Raw genomic sequence first — 16705 nt, forward strand, 5'->3', positions numbered from 1 at the left:
GTTAAAAATGTCTTGTAAGATTAACTTTAATGATTTTTTTTATTTGACAATACTATTCACTTCTCTCTCTCTCTCTCTCTCTCTCTCTCTCTCTCTCTCTCTCTCTCTCTCTCTCTCTCTATATATATATATATATATATATATATATATATATATATATATATATATAGAGAGAGAGAGAGAGAGAGAGAGAGAGAGAGAGAGAGAGAGAGAGAGAGAGAGAGAGAGAGAGAGAGAGAGAGAGAGAGAGAGAGAGAGAAGTGAATAGTATTGTCAAATAAAAAAATCATTAAAGTTAATCTTACAAGACATTTTTAACAGCTTTACAGAACCTTCAGGTTTCTCGTTGCTCTCACCACAACACTATGGTTGGGGGCGCACTACACACACACTCTCTCTCTCTCTCTCTCTCTCTCTCTCTCTCTCTCTCTCTCTCTCTCTCTCTCTCTCTCTCTCTCTCTCTATATATATATATATATATATATATATATATATATATATATATATATATATATAGAGAGAGAGAGAGAGAGAGAGAGAGAGAGAGAGAGAGAGATTTACCTTACAACCAAGTGTATACAATAGATTTCCCATTTGAGTACACTGTAAAAGGACAAAATCTAAGTTGGTCGTCTGGAAAGATGAGGCAACAATATATAAGCTTCGAGAGTGTATAATTTAGAATTGCTAGGGAAAGCAGCAAGAAATACCTACAAAGATTTGGAATGATGATTATAAGGAACTATTGGAAAGAAGGGCCTTAGAATATTCGTTACGGGGTACGGACATTTCCCCCCACCTCTATATTCCCCCAAGAAAATTTCCCCACCAGCTAAGTACTCAGGTGGACAGTTTCTCCACCCTGTATAAGCACAAAACACTTAAATTATTAAATAAACAGGGAAACTTTTCCAGCTAAATAACCAGTATATCATATCCCATGTGGGAAATAAGGAACCTATACTATATAGGGTGGAGAACTTAGCAAATGGAGAAAAAATCACTTTCTCCTCGCGGGACTTGGTTAGGTTTGTGACCTGGGAAGGAGGCCCGGGGGGCGGGGGTTGGCTTGCCCCTCGGCTAGGCCTGTGACCAGGAACTACTAAGTTAGGTTAGATGGATTTGTTTAGGTTATGTGGTATTTTACAAATCTCGAAATGGAGAAATAATAAGTTTCTCCTAGTGTGATTTGAGAAGGTTTGTGACCTGGGAGTGGGTGGCGGTCCGAGGGACTTGTCACTTGCCCCTCGGCTAGTTCTGTGACCCTAGACCTGGGCACTAATAAATTAGGATAGGTGGTTTTATTAACTTCTATAGCAAAGCTGTTATTGCAAGAGCTATTCATTAGTTATTCAAGTTGTAGATTAGCAAATAATAATAATAGTTGTTGGGTCCTTTGACTGATCAGACAGTACTGTATTGGACCCCTCTCTCTCGTTGTCTCATTTTGTATTTGCCTACCATATAGTACGCTAAATAGTCTGGCCTATTCTTACCACATTATCCTCTGCCCTCGACTCCTCATACACCAACAACACCGAGATTACCAAACAATTCTTTTTCTTTCAGAGGGTTATAACTACTTTAATGTAAATGTTCAGCTGCTACTTTCCTGTGGGTGACGTTAGAAGAAACGTTTTAGCTATGGAAGGGAGCTTTTTTATCATAGTAAAAAATCAAACCATTGTTCTCTAGTCTTGGGTAGTGCCATAGCCTCTGTGTACCATGGCCTTCCACTGCCTTGCATTTAGTCATCTTGCTTAGGGTTATGCTCAGCCATGCTGTTCTATCTCTTCCTCTTTTTTTTTTTAAAGTTTGTATAGTTTGTGTGGGAATGATCTAATGAATGTAGTTACTGTTCTTGAAATATTTTATTTTGATTTATTCTTCTCTTGTAGTTTATTTATTTTCTTCATGTGGGTTATTTTTCACTGTTGGAGCCATTGGGCTTGTAGCATCTTGTTTTTCCCACTAGGGTTATAGCCTAGCTTGTAATAAATAATAATAATAATACGACCCAGTCTAGAGTTAGGGATGTCATATAGTGTCTGACCTGTATATATTGATTTATGATTTTGGACCAGAAGGCCTAGTCCTGGAAAGCCATTCAGCACCTATGTGGAACAGAGATTGAACTCCAAAGTTGGAGTAAGAAGTGAAAGGGGGTGGACAGTTAGATGGAATTAAAATGGGAATAGATATACAAGTGCACTTAGGGGACAGAAGGGATGCTGCAGAGACCCTAGAGTAGTTTACTATAGGCCTATGCCGACCAGTGCACATCGAGTTTAGCTGCTTGCTTCAAAATTCTATTTAATACTAACTTGATTCTTTATTTTTTCAAAATGATTATATAAACATGTTAGATTAATTTTTTCATACTTTCTAATTTTGTAAGCTAATCATAGTGAATTTTTCTTTACAAACGGTTAACCTTTTTAAATTAACAATTGCCTTCTTTCAAATTTGAATTATAATGATGGTATGGGTTACTGTTGACCCCAAGTTTGCTGTTTTTTATACTTGTAAATTCTAGCTACTGGTTTAGGTGTAAATCCCAACTCATGGTTTAGGGTCCACTTCCTCAGTGAAAGGGTATTGGCGTGCCAAAATATTTTAGGTTAGTCTTTGGACTGATACACTACAAAAACCTCCTTATCAATCTCATCATACAAGATCAGAATAACTCAAACAACAATGCTTTTATATTGGAATAATCTTTTATGAACAGTAATTTAAGAAGCCTTTGTGCATTTCCAGCTTGGATTCCCACTAGATCCACATCTTCAACTGACCCATTTCTCCATGTTTTGATTTATAAAACTTGGGCAACATGGCATGAAGAGGGTATTCTGTGTAAAGGGGAAATAGCGGAGGCGGGGGGACCATACAGATATAGTATGAAGTAAAAGAGACTAATAGTTGGACAGCTAGACGGAGTAAAGTTGACAAGAATGGAGTTAAGGTAGAAGGCTAAGAAATGGTGGTAACCGAGGACCAAAGGGATGCTTCAAACACTTGTAAGTAATGTCAACAATAAACAACTTTTGGTGCATTGACAGCAATAACAGTCCTAGGGAAGTTTTCCTTGGACTTCACGTAACGTTTTAGTCCTGATACTGTCATATCTACTACTTTTCTGATAATCTGTGTCCCATACCTTCTCATTCTTTGAAATTTTATAGCTAAGGGACCTACCACCACATTTGCATTTATAAATTTGGGCCATAAGGCAAAACATATGCATTTAGCTCCATTTGTAAACTTACAAACTTTGTGTCCCATTTTTTTACTAGAGTAGTACAGGTGTTGAGTATCCATCACAAATATTTATTCTCTCCTAAAAGGATATTTCAAATTACCAAGTCTGCAACTCTCATTCAATTTCATACAGTTTGCAGTAGGCTACTTTTATTTACTTTCCTCTAAATTGCTGCCTTAGTCCATGTATACCCTAGTATAATGGATGTTGATTAACCTTCAAAACCTTGACCATAGCTCTCCACTTCCCAATTTCATGGTAAACAACCATTATTTAGCAATAAAGTAGTACAGTAATGTGGTTTAAAGTTAACCAGAAATTACAAGAATTTACTTTTTAATGTGTAATTACCCCTTGCATAAGTTTGGACGACTTACTTAATACAAATTGATTTAATACAATTCTGGCATCACTTATATCACTAAATTTATTTTGTCATCCTGAATTTCTTGTGATATTTTCTATTATCATAAACATAAGACTCCATGTTAAAAACAATTTTGGTATACCCCCGATCTGAAACATAGTTGCATTTTGTCCTTTCATCAAATTAAATCAAGACCTCAATAAATTCTTGCTCAGAGGGATTGTTGTTAATATGAAAGGAAATTTTTAGTATTAAAGTTTAAGATGCTAGGAAGATATGAGAAAACCAGAAAAAATTAAGGCATAAATAAGGGTATGCTATAAAAAACCTTTAGTAGTCTACACTTGCCACAAGTGGGGAAAAAACGCAATTGCGCTACTAAGTAAAAGTTATAAAGAGCAGCAGCAGCAAGATGAAAAAAAGGAAGTGAGAATGGCAGCAAAGCAAGCTAAAAAGTAGATGCAGTTATTGGCCCGAGATGCTTCAAAGTACAATGAGAGTATTGTCCTTATAAAATTGACTATGGAGTATATGTTTATTTCTTATTTGTTTATTTTAATATTATTTATATTGCTATGTTCCTTAGATCTTATCATGTCATCCTGTCAAGACCAATCAACAAGCTAATAAAAGCTTAATATTCACACAAGGCATTTTTATAAAAGTGAATATGATTATGACAACATAAGCAATTAAGAGAAAAAAAAGGACAAAGGTTCAATACTATTCATGCAAACTTATTTCTGAATTATCATCTTTGTGGGTTTGCCTAATTATACTATATTAAGGTTATACAGTACTTACTTCTAAGCAATTAGCCCTCTGATCTTAAATCCTCATCTAGTTGGCTTCATATGTACTTTCTTATTTAGATCAATAAACACCATACTTTTTGCTATTTCCCTCTGGGTCTAATAATTTCTGCTTTCTTTCCACATTGAGCTGTTCAACTTTTTTTCAATTCAATCTTGATTCATTTTTCACCTCTTAAAGACATACTGTAATTTTGAGCAAGTTATTGAACTTAGCAACTAGCTGGATGTATAGAATTTAGACTATATGTGCCAGTGCTGGGGCTTGGAAGGCCACCCATCACAATGGTGCAAGTTGTGGAAAATCCTGGTGTTGCACCAAAAATTGAAAAATAAACAAGCTTGTACAGTTGGATGGAAGAAATGAAATATCAACACAAAGTATGCAGATAAAAAACAAGTGCAGCTAACAAAAATCTTCTGGCAAATAGCACGAGTTGCAATGACAGCAATATCCACCTACAGTTTACTTATTTGACTTTGTATTCTCAAACATAACAATAATAATATAGTAGTGGAGTGTTGAAGCCTTTTATTTAATACAAAAAAAAAAAAAAAAAAAAAAATTTAGTGCTTACTAGCATTCTAGCTGAGCTTCTTAATTTTAGTTCATTTCATATAAGCAAAATGAAAACCCTGGGAAACACCCCGAGAAATGGAAGAAGGTTCTGACAAGACGTGCACTTTAAAAAAAGACAGTGGAAAGAAATAATTCTTTGTTTAATGCAGGAAATGTCAAAACAGACATCTAAAAATCTATAACAATGATTTGTTCCAGAGGTGTGACTTGAGAAAATCATTTTTATACTTTAAAACTTTTGCTCTTGCATAGGTTACCAGGCTTTAAAAAAATGGACACGTATGTTACACAAAGCTCTTATTCTCAATGGGATTACAGTATATTTAGAACTAAATGATAAGTAGCTCATAATACCAGTGAGCACAAAACTTTTAACTATCACTGAATAGGTCGCCCTGACTTTAAAATGTATAAATTCCAAGGTACTGTACAGAAAAAGGAAATTCAACAGTAATGATAAAGCTGCACTTTATTCTACAAAATCCCATAACATATAAACAATTATATACTTGTATGTATAAACAACTTCTTTGGTTATAGTGAACTTAAAATTAACCAAAAGAGCAATAGCTTCCTTATTTAAAGCAATGAGATGAACTAGCATATCCATACAGAATAAATTATAAAATTTCTAATCTAAAAATGAATTGATTAAAAAATAAAAAAAAGTTTTGAGCTATACTTCCAATGAAAAAAAAAGAAACAAGCATGAAATATGATTAAATCTAGTAAAAATCAAAATATTTTTTTTTCATTTTCAGTTACAAGGCTATAAATGCAAATAAATATAATCTAGTCTTAAGATGCAAATATAGGTAATTTCAAACATAGAGAGAAAAATTTTGCATAACATAAACAACCCTAACCTGTAGAGTGATAGGCTAATAAATCAAGTCTCACTCCAATTTCTATAGCTATTAGGTTTGAGCTAACAATAAATATCTAGAGAATATCCCTTTTATCACAAAAAGATGATTCAACAATGTAAAGGAGACTTAGAGTGCCTCACTTTCTCTCATGCTTACTTTGCACACCTCCACAGATTACGAAAAGTCAATATCACATACATGTTCATGAAAGACTAAGTATTTGCAGAATACAGCTTCAAATCTCTAATGGGGAATCTGAAGCATAATGATACAACAAATTCTTCAACTAATACAATATTGCTAATGGGAAAAAATATGCATTAATCCTCTCATCCCCTATTGCTACATTATAAAAAATCTATGTACAGAAGATGTGAAACATATCACATATATCTTCCATGTGCTATAAAAAATACAAATAACACAGTACATAAAGAATTTTAACGATGCACAAAATGTCATCTCTAAGTTCCTATTCTATTGTTCCCTATATAAAAACAACATGAAATATCAAATCAAAAGTTGTCTAAATTAATAAATACATTAAAATATTAACACATTAAATTATACTTGACAGTGCATCTACTGACACTACAAGTGTTGTACTTTTTACAAGAGGAGATAAAAAAAATAGCCATCTGCAAACTATGATACAGGATCAAGTAAAGCACCCACATCAAGAGAACTTCAGAGCACTACCTTATATGTATGTATTTTCACACCAAGCTTCCTTTATTAATGCCGAAAGAAAAACATACAGGGATTCTAATTAGAAATACATAATATAAAAGAATCGTCATAAACTAAATGGTTAAAAAATTCAAGGAACTTGTTGCTATATAAGCAACACACATTGGGCAGTGGTTAAAAAAGAAAGAGAGAGAGAGAGAGAGAGATATTGTCCTTTGATTCAGTTACATTCTGTATCAAATAACATGATAAACAAAATTAATAGTTGAAAATACTCTGTACAACATCCAATACTTTTTATCACAAAGACAGAAACAACCTTAGTGTACTTTATCAGGATTTTAACTAACTGAGCCCATATACTGTATATTATTCAGCAATAAAGCCAGACAATTAGCTCATTTGTTCTTTCCCTATGCCTGGTTCCAATCAACACAACATTCAAAAAATACCAGCAGAGCTCTATGGCAAATCAGTCAGTGGACAGGGTGACTAATTTTGAACTATACAGTACCTGCACGATGGAATAGAGAGAACTGAATATACAGATATAGAAGAATTAAAATGACATTAATAAAGGAATAAAAAAAACAGATGTGTGACAAAACATCTACATAGCAATGCTGAGGTATATATAAGGTCACAATATAAGAAATCACAATAAGTAGCAAAAGTCAAAACAAATACAACATATTCAAACACATTCTTAATATTGAAGTAGGTTACTCACTCTCTTTAAGAAATAATTTGTGATAGTTTTTCATTCAAACAAGTGTAAAATATAAATAGGAATTTCACAAAATTTCTCTTAAACCTACAAAGATATCCTTTTTTATTCACATAAATTTTACTTTGTGTCTTTGAAGTTGCAAATGATATTTAGACGGATGGAAGCCTGCCATTAATAGCAGCCATGACCACCTTGCGGAGTTTATTACGTCGGCGTTTGGGACGATGACGGGAACGGTACCAATAGCACACCAATAAGATAACTACTATGACAGATAGTATGGCATAAGCAGGTATTCTTTCCGAGCTATAAGAAAGCGATTCTAAAGCACCACCTGAAAAAAAGAAAAATACTTGACTATTAGGCTTCCCTATCATTTAAAAGATATTATAATGAGAAAATCTAATACTTCCTCTCATAATGAGGTAAAATACTATATAATAAAAGTCACTCCACTTCTGTCTTTCATTCTGCCATTTTCATACTGCATTTTGACATTATAAGCTGCTACATCCTGAGAAATGAAAACTGTTTCTACTTTGTTGCTTGATTCACTTAAATCTATTCAGATAGAATATTTAAAAAACCTGTACATTGCATTTCTAGTAAGTTGTAATACTGGTCAATTCTGTGGAGTAAATTGAAATGTTGGTGAAACATTTTGACAGTATCAATTTGCATTAAATCCACAATATAACAAATTTGGAAGTAATTTATATTTTCCCTAATGATACACATCTGTAGCTATTTATAGGAATTGTTCTTTCGGTAAAGCTTGAAGACTAGCCATAAGACTTTTAAGCAAGGTACCTGCTACCCCGCTCACTCACACACTAGTGTTGTCTCGTCACATTTGATTGCAGGCAGGACTTCTGGGGGACAGGTGATGGCGGGCCAATTTGTATAAATAGCTACAGGTCTGCATTAATGGGAAAAATACAAATTACTCTCAAATTTGTTATTTGTTCCAACACTAAATACAAACCATTTTGCTATTTATAGGAATTCACTCGCACCTTAGGTGGGTGGAAGTCTGAACACACTGGCTTGGCTTTTGACCAAGGGTTTTTCCCGTATGTAACAGGGAGAAAAAACCCCAACACCTCCCTAAGTTTCATGCAATGCATGGTTAGTGGCCTGAGCAATCTGTGTGTTTGTGATACTAGCAATGTGACTGGTCTAGGTAAGAGTTCTCAGAAACATAGGAATCTTTTGAATCAATCACATAGACGTTACCCAATCCCACCTCACAAGGTGGTATGGGGGTGTAACAAGTATTATTTCAATACTAGGTTACACAAAGGAAATGGTTTTACCTGCAGATAGGCGAGGTCAGCTTGCAGAGGACTGGGGGTGCTGTTCCCCAAGAGTGAGGAAGATGCAGGAAAGAAAGAGCCAGTTATTCTTCACATTCATCCCAGACTAATCCCGGGAAACCTTTGCCCTTTACCATCTGCTACTTGTCCATCAAAGAGCCTGAGGTATTTGAACGACTTGTGCAGCCACCACAGGACCAATGGAGAATGTTTCCATATTCCTGTGGGTCATGTTTTGCAATTAGTGGGCGGTGATTGACACTTACACATGCCCGTTTGTAGCACCTGCATCACAGAGTAGTTCTTTTTTAATGTTAGGGACATACCAACGACCCTAACGTCGTGAGCTCTGGGTTGTCAAGCTGGAAGAGGATCGGGATTCAATGCCCCTTGCGAATCCAAGTAGAGATGGTATTCTCTGTAATCCTCCTCTTGACATTCCCCATTCTGATGAAGAGTGCTAACACTTGGGGGCAAGCTGCTGTGGTTCTTTTGAAGTAATACTCCAAACTCCTCACTGGGCAAAGTAACAGTTGATCTGGATCCTCTGTTACAGAATAAAAATTCTCGATCCCAAAGGGCCCGAGTCCAGGATCCGTTACTCCGGGATTTTGAGTCTTGGTGATAAACTCAGGGACGAAGCCGAGTATTACCTCCCCCCTCCCCTTGAATGGACGACGCCATAGGAAAGACCATAAAGTTCACTAATCCTTTTGGCCAAAGCCAAAGCGAGTAGGAAAACCGTCTTCAAAGTGAGGTGGCGATCTGTTGCTTGGCATCATGGTTTGTATACTGGAAGCAGGTAATCTCGAAACTGCATGAGGAAAGATAACTCCAACGAAGAGGAAATATTATCTCCATTCAGTTCAAAGGCAAGACTAGAGGCTGAGCGGTAAGCTTTCACTGCTGAGACCAAGAGAAGCTTTTCCTCTCGAAGGTAAACGAAGAACTATTGTTGGAATAGTGGCATTGAGGGGAGAGATACCCCTTCCATGACACCACCCACAGAAGACAACCCACTTGGCCTGGTAGACTGAAGCCAAAGATGTTTGCAGGTATCCAGATATCCTCTTTGCAACTTGATTCGAAAAGCCTCTCAGAAAGAGGAGGGGCTGGATAGTCTCCAGGCGTGAAGTTGCAGCGAAGCTACGGCCTTGTAAAAAATGTTCACATGCGGCTGTTAGAGTAGATTATGTTGCGGAGGGAATTCTCTTGGGATTTCTTTCAGGAGGTGCAGAGGGTTCGGGAACCATTATGCATGATGCCATAAGGGAGCTATGAGGGGGGGGGGGGGGCAGCTCCTTTATGGATCCCTTTGCATAGGAGCTTAACGGAATTGGATCCAGAGTCCGAGGAGGGAGAGATTGTATGAAGGGGATGCGATAATACCCTATGCCGACCACTGTGATTGTCTTGGGATCCGCCCCATGAAACTGCCATCTCTGCCAGAGGCGTTGCAGGCATCCTACCACTGGTGGACTGATGAGAGTATTGCCCTCCCATGCGGGAATGACCTCGTCGACTGACCCCTCTACCACCTATCCTTCCTCTGAAAGGTTTGCTCCCTTTCTGGTCTTTGGACTGAAAGGGTCGCTTAGACACCTAAGATGATCCTGTGGATCGAGAAGTCGAGGGATGTGATGATCTGGGCTAATCTTTGGGGATCTGAGGAGCCCTTCCATAAGGCCATAAAGTCATCGTTCTGTGGAGGAGAATCCTTGTATGATTTTCTCCACATATCAGCATATCAGCTGCTCTCTTTACCTCTTCTGGATTGAAGAGAGGTTCCCTTGAGGGTCGAGTTCCGAAGGAGCGTAACCTGAACTTTCGGCACCTGCCTGTGGAACCTCCCAATCACAGTATCCCTTCTCTTAAAAATTGCAATCGCCCACAGGTTGACCGCGAGGTGTGAAAGGAACTCTAAGGTCCGAGTACCCAACAAAAGGAAGGATTCCAGGGACCTTCTTGTCGAATCTTTGGAAAGGTCCTCGGATCGAACAATCTGCTTCAACGACCCCAACCGTAGGTCAAGCCACAAAGCAGCCTGCATGGCGTACTTTAAGCCTTTTGCTATGTTTAGGGGCTCAGATGCCGAAAGGGAGGCCCTCAACAAAGCTAGTCTCTGAACTGAGACACCTCTGGTAAGAGATTCTACCGAAGGGTCAAGAGTCAGGTAAGGATGAGGCTCATCCTGGATCTCATAATACTTCCTCTGTAATATGAAAAGAAGCCAGAGAGATCAAGAAGAACCTGCTCTAAGAGAATTAGAGGTGCCAGCTATCTGGGAGATGGCTTTCCTTCTGGCTGCAGTCAAACCTTTTGACCAAGGAAGGACTGCACTAGTATTAGGAGGTTTTGGGTACCCAATACTTGGTCCAGAACCATATCCTTGCCTTCTTGTGGAGCAGTGCCAGGATCCAACAGCTTACTAAAGGATCTTTTGCAAGCAAGGACTTGCCAGAAGGCATGTTCCGACTCCTTACGCTCCACCTCGGAGTGGAACTTTGGACTTGCTGTCTTTGAAGATATTCCTCATCAGTGTCCGGGAAATAGTCTACCTCCAGGCTTTCATCCATAGAAGCCTGGGGTAGGTCAAGGTTGTCAACTGGGACATGAGAAGGATCTGCCTCAGGAGATCCCTTAACCAGTTCCTGCCTTCGAGATTCCATCGCCTTAGTATTCTTAGGAACAATCTTAGTGTCTTTCGACTCTCCTTGGAGGAAAGTGCTCCTCTAAGATGGAAGTTTTAGAGGGACCTTGCAGTTCCTAAGATTCCTGAGACTCGGGAACCCAGGTTTGTTCCTCCTCAGGTGGAAGGGAGGCCGGACGTTGGTCTGGAGGAACAATCTTGGGCTGAGGCTGGAAGGGGTGAATAGAGATCTCCCAGGGAGAGCCTAAGTCCCTACTTGTGCGGGGTTAGATGAAGTCCACGTGAAGGGGAGTGATACGCTTCATCTTCCTTTTCTGCTGAGCTGTCACCCTTTCGCTCGAAAGAATTGGCATTAAGGGAAGAGGTCGTGAAGCATTAAGGGAAGAGGTCGTCAAGATGGTACAGCTGCAGAGTCTCGTTTGTCCTTGGTACTTGGTCGAAATGGAGATGACCTATGTACCGAAGGGACAGTACTGCTCTGTGCAGATTTCCTCCTAAGGACCTGATCCAGAAGAATACTAGGGGTAAACCATGGTTGGTGTGGATGAGGAAAGGCAGATGGAAGGCCCAAACCAAGTGACTTCTGAAGCAAAGACATGAAGGTGTCGTATCAAGAAGGAAGATCCCTGAATCTTGGCAAGTCTGGAGTCTCCTTCTAGAGTCCCGTAGGAGTAAAACGCTGTCGGGATTTACGTTAAGAAGGACCAGTCTCTAGGAAACAACCTCATGGGCACAAGCATATTCTCTTTAGTGATCCGATCAGGACGGTCTGGAGATATGGTAATGACCGCGAACTTGTTCAGGGGTTCCTTGAATCCCTCCGGAAAGGGAATCAGCCTACTGCTAGAGCTGTCAGTTGCGGAGGACGTTGTTGGAGGGGTTGTATCCTCGCTTGCTCTCGCAGTTGTGACCTCAACGCGTGAGACACTCACAGAAACGGCAGGTTCTCTCGCAATAACAGGCAATTCACGTGCAGAAGACACATCTACGCGAGCAATAGATGATGAGCGAGGAGGAGATAACCTCTGAGGCTCCTGTAGCGCCATGGCATTTTGGATACTCGCTGGAGGAGAAGATGGAAACCTCCAAATGGGGCAACGCGTTGCGTTGGCAAGCGATGTGAGGAGTGTGTAGAAGAGCATCGTGTAGGTGAACGATTACAGAAGACACCCCAGGCCTTGAAAGGCGCTGGAGGTAGCACTGGGAGAAACTTCTGAACGTGTTTTCCTTCAGGTAGACCTTGTCCGGTCAAGGATCGTTTAGGAGAAGGATCAGCAGGAGATCTACGGGTGTAATGTGCCATGCAGATAGAGAGCACAAGCGCCTAAGTCGTCCTCGTGAAGAGTATCTTCTCGATCTTTGACTGGAGCGCTTTATTCGTGATCGTGAGCGTCCTGCTCGTCAGCGTGATCGCCTTGCTCTTGATCATGAGCATCTTGCCCACGATCGAGAGTAAAGTTTACCTTGTGATTGTGATCATCTTGATCGCGATTGTCTAGCACGGGATCGTGAGCATACAGCTCGTGATCGTGAGCGTGAAGCCCGTGATTGTGAGCGCTCAGCTCGTGATCGAGATGAAGAAGGTCTCCTGGAAGATGAACTCCTAGACCGTGATGACCTCCGATCTTTTTGGTGCAAGCGCTTAGCGCTAGAGTGTAAGCGTCTTCGGGAAGAAGAATGCTGAGATTGCGAGCGATCTTTGTGATCCTTTGAATGCCATAAACGATGATCGGAGACTAAGCGTCAGGCTCGTGAAGGTGATCGTCCAGATGGACGAGCAGATGGAGCGCTGGCCGCCTGATGATCATCCTGCCTAACATCTGCAGCTGGTGAGGGGAGCGCACGCGAGCTGGAACCTTTCCTGAGCTGTGGGAAGAAACAGAAGGTTTTGGGTTAGGAGACAATGTCTTCCCACGATAGCGAGAGGACACATCGTCAGCAAGAGGCTGTTGGAGGGGCAAGTGGGAACAGTCACCTCGTCCGTATGTGGAAGGGCCAGCAGACGGCGAGAGATGGACTTTACACACGTCTAGGGTGAAGGCTGTTGAGGCCACAGGGGACGGATCTCTCCTTGCAGCAACGATTCCTTCGAAGGGGGAGCAGAAACCCCCAAGGATAACCATGCCTGCAAGAGAGAATGGCTCTAGGGGAAGCATCAACACCCCCCAGTATCCCGAGGTTGCCAAGGAGTTAGACTGTCGGTGCTCCTACTCGACCGTTCCCCTGAGGAAGACGGGTGAGGAGGAGCTTCGGGTAGAGATCAATGAGTGTGGGAAGAAGTCCCAGCTCTTTTCCTGCCAGAGGAGGACCCCGGAGAAGAAAGATCTTGCTTGGCCTTCTTCCTGTGATGCCCAAATTTCTCCCAATGGGAGACAGGTCACTGCCTACACTCGTTGCAGGGCGAACCTTGCTCGCAACGACGCCCCCTGCAGGCTGGACACAACAGATGGGGGTTGTTCTCAACCAACGACATGAAGGTGCAACAAGAGCAACCTTCCTGGCCAGGACACATTTGCAAGGGAGCGTCAAAGAGGAAGCGCACTCACAACTGAAAAGAGAAAGTTAGTGTGAAGCAATATTTGTAGTCTGATGGCTAAGCCCTGAGGACGAGAAAGCGGAGACATCCGTTCTCTACCAGACAAAAGACGAAAAAAGTGAGGCAGCTCATCGAGCTGTCAGTGGATATATGTGGCCACCTCGCACTTTTAGTCTATTGGCTACCTTCCAGCTTTGCAGAAAAAATATCCATATAAATAACGTAAGGTTTGTTAGTGAAGGAACAACTATAATTACTATACTACCCTTTGGTTATGACAGAGAACATAAGAACTTCTTACAAGCAGTGACTGATGGACTCAAAAACAAAGTTTTCTCGACAAGAAAAATTAAACAATCACAATCCCCCCTATGTCAGTAAATAGAATTTTATTACTTGTTTATGTGTATGAAAAATGGGCTCTTATCATACTATCTGCCTTGTCCATCAGTCTTTAATCCACAATACTGCTCTCCATGCTGACTCCTGTTCAGTTGCTATACTCATCCTGCAAAAGTCTTTCCTTTATTTACTTATTTTGAAGTAGTTCAACAAGACAATCAAGTCCCGTTTCAAAATATTTAGGCCCACCCTGATAGATATACTATATCTTTGAATAAGCACAAAAAATTGAAAGAAAGATAAAAGTTTGACAGCTATGTGGATAGATACCTAAAGCATTGCATAAAAGAAATACATCAGTTGTCAAAAGGTTGCTGCTGTGCACAGTACATACAGTACTGTATTAAGTAATATCCCTTACAGAGACAAACCTCTCCTGTGGGTGTCCTATTTTCTTTCATGTGGTTGATCTCACAAGTACAATTCTTTGGATTCTTTCTATTTAAGTACAAAATCTTTGTCTTTTAATAAACTCCGGGTGTGAGTTGTCATGATTAACTAGTGTAGATGTCTGAGATTGGCTTGTACAATGACTGCTTACTAAGCATAAGAGCTATTTGTGCATGAAACTTGTCTGGTCATCATTCTTTTCTAGGGTATCTTTAGTCAACTACTCCTTCTGGATGGTCCAATGATTTACATTTTGAAAACCATTCTTACCCCAATTGTTTGGGGATAAACACTACCATGTCTGGTCATAATTTCTGGCTCCAGCAATTAAGGGAAAGATATGGATGGAGGATTTCTTCTCTGCAGAAATCCTCCCTATTTTGTATCTACTCACTTTAAGCAAAGGGAAAAGGGAGTTCTTCTACCACTGATGACAGGAGGTGCTTGCCTTATTCTTCCTCAACAGCTCAAACTGGTATTATTCCCTTATTCCCTAAAGAGGATTTTCTTCCCCAAATCCCTGAAACCTATTATCAGATCCCTTCAGCTTGAGATAAGTGGGATTAATTTTTAGGACTCAAGTCACCACTGTGGGAAAAGCTAAGCCCTTTACAAAAATGGATTTAGATATGTAGAATCAGTTGAACCTGACAGCCTTCTCAAGCTACACTAAATAGCTAACGTCAGCTTTGAGTTCATTGGCTGTACTATATTAGTGCTAAAAATGACAAAGAAAATTTATCATCTTGATGTTTGTCCCTTTACTGGATACTCAATCTTGACTGGAAATACCTTAAAACAGCTTGATGGTTTCGATAAAACTTCTCATGCTCCTTCCAAGGTGGCTGTAGTAATATCTCAGGAAGTTTCCCCTCTTTCAAGTGAGGAACACTTTCAGCCAAAATATCACCAAAACAGTCTCTAGGATAGCAGCATACAGGTGTACATTTTTAAGACATCTAGCATTGAAGCTCTTAGGTAAGAGTCAAATACTAGACATTATTGGTGATTCGCTGATAACTTTCATCTTGAATAACAACTTGCTTTCCTAGTCTTGGAGGATGAAGCCTAAGTTAAAGGCATACCATAATTCTCATTTAGCATCAGGGACCTTTTTCAAGTTCTTCAACATTCTCTCCTTACAGAAAAGGTATTTACTTCAGACAAGATGATTGTGAATCTTCCTCAGCAACAGGCACACTTCCCAGGTCTTCAACCGTCCTTCTTTGCTGATGGTCACTCACATTTCTTACGATAGCAGGACTAATTTGCAAGCACCCTACACTCAATATGAGCTTTCCAGTGAAACACTATTCATACCAGATCCCGAGGAAGAAGTTCTGAAGATCTGTCCAGCATTGAAGACAGAATTATCCTTTAGCATTAAAGAGCCTTTTAAGAACTTATGAATTATTGGATTATGTCTCTTTCCGACATAATACATACGCCAGTCTTTCTCTTGATGTTTGTTCAGGATCGTTCAACAAGCTCCATTCTTTCTGGTGTGGTAACTGATTCTAGGAATGAAATTTTTATAGGTGTTTCTTTTGCAAACTACTTTGTGGAAAAGACCAAAACTCCGGGCAAACATGAAAGACCAAGCTTCTTTCACCATCCAATTGCTTACTTTCCACAAAAAGGATGAAGAGGACCTCATCTTCAGACTGATCAGAACAGTGTGATTATTTCAATTAAATCCAGAATACTCTTCTTGGATACGACCGCATATTTTTGAATCTGAGAAAGTAACAAATGGTAGGACAGGAGGTTTTTTTCCAGTAGAGTACTTGCTTTTAAAATAAAATCTGAACTTTATTTATAGATGGCCCTTGTGGTGGAAAATATTTTCAAAAGTTTTAACCGTAAAGAAGTAATTTACTTGTTCTGTATGTGAATTCTTTTTCTGTAGATCAGTTAATTGTGGAAAGACTGGTTTTACCTTTGTTGGTCAAGAGTCTTGGTTCTTGGAAATCCTTATACTGACATATTAATCTTCCCTCAATCTTGCCTTTGTATCTGCTGATATAGGATTTCCTGTGTATTAGCTTTTAGTTTCTCCAGATAACTATTCATTGCAATTTCTTTATTTTGTTAAAGCCTT

General features: G+C 39.6%; 2 protein-coding genes across 2 annotated transcripts in view; one reads left to right on the plus strand and one right to left on the minus strand.

The window, feature by feature from the left end:
* Window positions 1-16705, plus strand: part of Nt5b (5' nucleotidase B) — a 434421-nt gene that overhangs the window by 297046 nt on the left and 120670 nt on the right.
* The window catches only part of LOC137621357 (membrane-bound transcription factor site-1 protease-like), a 46911-nt gene continuing 37794 nt past the window's right edge, over window positions 7589-16705 (minus strand). Inside the window, 1 exon segment of the mRNA XM_068351656.1 lies at window positions 7589-7644. Within this exon segment, the coding sequence (XP_068207757.1) occupies window positions 7617-7644 (28 nt within the window). The 3' untranslated portion in view covers window positions 7589-7616.

The sequence above is a fragment of the Palaemon carinicauda genome, chromosome 28 (genome assembly GCF_036898095.1).
Source record: "Palaemon carinicauda isolate YSFRI2023 chromosome 28, ASM3689809v2, whole genome shotgun sequence".
In the NCBI taxonomy this organism is placed as follows: Eukaryota; Metazoa; Arthropoda; class Malacostraca; order Decapoda; family Palaemonidae; genus Palaemon; species Palaemon carinicauda.